This window comes from Leuciscus leuciscus, assembly GCF_965113295.1.
Source record: "Leuciscus leuciscus genome assembly, chromosome: 8".
NCBI classification, from domain to species: Eukaryota; Metazoa; Chordata; class Actinopteri; order Cypriniformes; family Leuciscidae; genus Leuciscus; species Leuciscus leuciscus.
The window spans coordinates 4,183,067-4,185,566 of NC_138732.1; the positions used below are offsets into that span (position 1 = coordinate 4,183,067).

A 2,500-nucleotide genomic window follows, 5' to 3' on the forward strand; every position below is an offset into this window, starting at 1 on the left:
ACTTTCTATTCATCAAAGAATCCTGAAAAAATGTATCAGTTTAGAGAAAATATTTTTAAAAAAGCTAAAGTTTTTAATAAAAATAATAACAACTATTAAGAATTGAGCACCTAATAATAAATAAGCAGCAAATCATCATATTATAATGATTTGTGAAGGATCATGTGACACTGAAGACTGGAGTAATGATGCTGAAAATTCACAGGAATATTACAGCTTACAATATATTCACATAGAAAACAGTAGTAATAATATTTCACTTTTTTTTTTACAGTATTTTTGATCAAATAAATGCAGCCTTGGTGAGCAGATGAGACTATTAAAAATCTCAATTATTCCAAAGTTTTGACCAATATATCCTTGAAAGAGTTTAAAATCCAGAATAATGTCCCTGCTGATATGGAAGCAGGTGCCAGTGATGTGTGTGTGTGTGTGTGTGTGTGTGTGTGTGTGTGTGTGTGTGTGTGTGTGTGTGTGTGTGTGTGTGTGTGTGTGTGTGTGTGTGTGTGTGTGTGTGTGTGTGTGTGTGTGTGTGTGTGTGTGTGTGTGTGTGTAATGTGAGTGGGCGTGTCCCTCAGCTTCAGGCGACTGCCACCGGACTCTCTGAGGCTCGAAACACACCAGTTTTGATCCCTTAATCCTCTCAGGATCAAGTGTGCCTGGAATCTCCTTTGACCTCACACTTACAACACTTAGCGAAACAAACAGAAGACTCAACTCACCCACTTTAAACTGAGACGCCGTGATTTCCTGATGGTCTTGCACCAGCATCATGTGCAGAATACCGAATGAGTTCTGTATGCCGAAAATCGATCCGTTGCACCATGTAGCAGCAAACACCACGACCCAGCCGAACCCTCCCTCCGGGGGAACGAACCCCGGGCCCGGGTGTGTGGCGGGCGGCGTCGCTGGACGCTTGTCGGTGCCGGTCTGTATCAGCTGGACCGTGCTGTCCTCCGGGGAGAGCTTACGCTCCGGTTCCTCGTCCTCCTGCGGGTCTGTGAGCTCCATTACAGGGGGAGAGAGATGTTCAGAGTGTCCAGCCTGAGGTTCCTCCGAACCGGGTGTCCCACTGGCTGCTCCCGCGGGGGTTTCATTGCTATCTGGGTGCATCCTATACGGAAATGTTTCCTGAATAACTCTTTTATCATAAGCTTCAGAACGGGTGAATAAAAAAATGTAGAAAAAGAACAGAAATAGATCCACTCAAGAGTTAGTCAGAGATTGTATCATAAACTTCAGAACGGGTGAATAAAAAAAGAACAGGAATAAATCCACTCAAGAGTAGATCTGAAACTAAGTGAAGCCCAGTCAATCTCGTGTCACTTTGCATGGATGATCACTCATAATCCGATCGATAATGCCCAAATCCTGATACGAGAGATAAAAAGCAGCACTGCTTCCACCAAACCTCTGAAGAGCAAACTGGGAGCGCGCGCTTTAAACTGAGTCTAAAGCTCCGTGCTCTCGGTCCACATCCCTTTTATCGTGCACCGACTCCTCCTCTAGCATTTGTTGAATATTCACACCGGATCCCGGTGGGCTGCTCTGCACACTTTTACACTGTTACAGTGTAACAAACAATCAAACGCTCTAAAAGCATCGAAGCTCATTCAGCGAGACTAACCTATCCATTCAGCGTTCTAAACATAACGTCATTCCGCAAATGTTACAGTTTAACAGTTGAACGTTTTAAACAATGCTCTCGTCTGCGAGTGTCACAATGTATCAATTAAACGTTCTAAAAAACTACAATGCGCATTCAGCGAATGTTACAATGAAACACTTCTGCGCGTTCCAAAGAACAATGTGTAGCAGTTCCATTGAGCAGATCCCGCTGGAGGAACGGATTTAAAATTCCACCGGCGCAGGATTACGGAAAGAACCGGAACCGGAGACCACCCCTCCTCCTCCTCCTCCGTGACTTCAGCCCGTCCCGCAATTGGCCCGAAACAAGGAAGCGCGCGGGGAACTGTATAGATGACGCGTGAAAAGCAGATGGACAGTTTTATATGTTCCTCCAGGCACATTTACACCCGTGTCGTTCACTGTAACGGAGGAAACCGAACGATCCGGTGAGCACGGCGTCTGATGTCACGGCCGGTGCAGCGGCAAGTGCACCATCCATCAACGCGAGTCATATATCAGACAGTTCCAGATCATAAATAGGTCAAGGGCATCGCGTTGAACGCTCTCCAGGACCGCGGATGACAGTTTTGTCGCTGTGGAATCGGTGCATATAGAGGCGTGTTTGGGAAGCCATGGCGGGTTATTATGGTATGGAGGGGGAGGATCCGTGACGCGCTTCCCTGTACAGTAATGCTTCTAATGTGACCAGAGAGACACATGCACACACGCAACCTTCTATACATATGCGCACTTCCCATGCCAACAACATCCAGCTTCACAGTACATTGTCTAGGCTTTTTTTATCTAAACTAATTAAGTATACTTTTTTTTTATTAGTATCTGTGCTTTTCCAGAAATCAAACCCACACAT

At 45.4% G+C, this 2,500-nt stretch overlaps 1 protein-coding gene across 1 annotated transcript in view; it reads right to left on the reverse strand.

Moving 5' to 3' along the window:
- Positions 1 to 2,314, reverse strand: part of slc16a2 (solute carrier family 16 member 2) — a 47,991-nt gene extending 45,677 nt beyond the window's left edge. Inside the window, exon 1 of the mRNA XM_082177026.1 lies at positions 723 to 2,314. Coding sequence (XP_082033152.1) covers positions 723 to 1,113 — 391 coding nt within the window. The 5' untranslated portion in view covers positions 1,114 to 2,314. The remainder of the gene's footprint in view (positions 1 to 722) is intronic.
- Between the last annotated feature and the right edge of the window lie 186 nt (positions 2,315 to 2,500).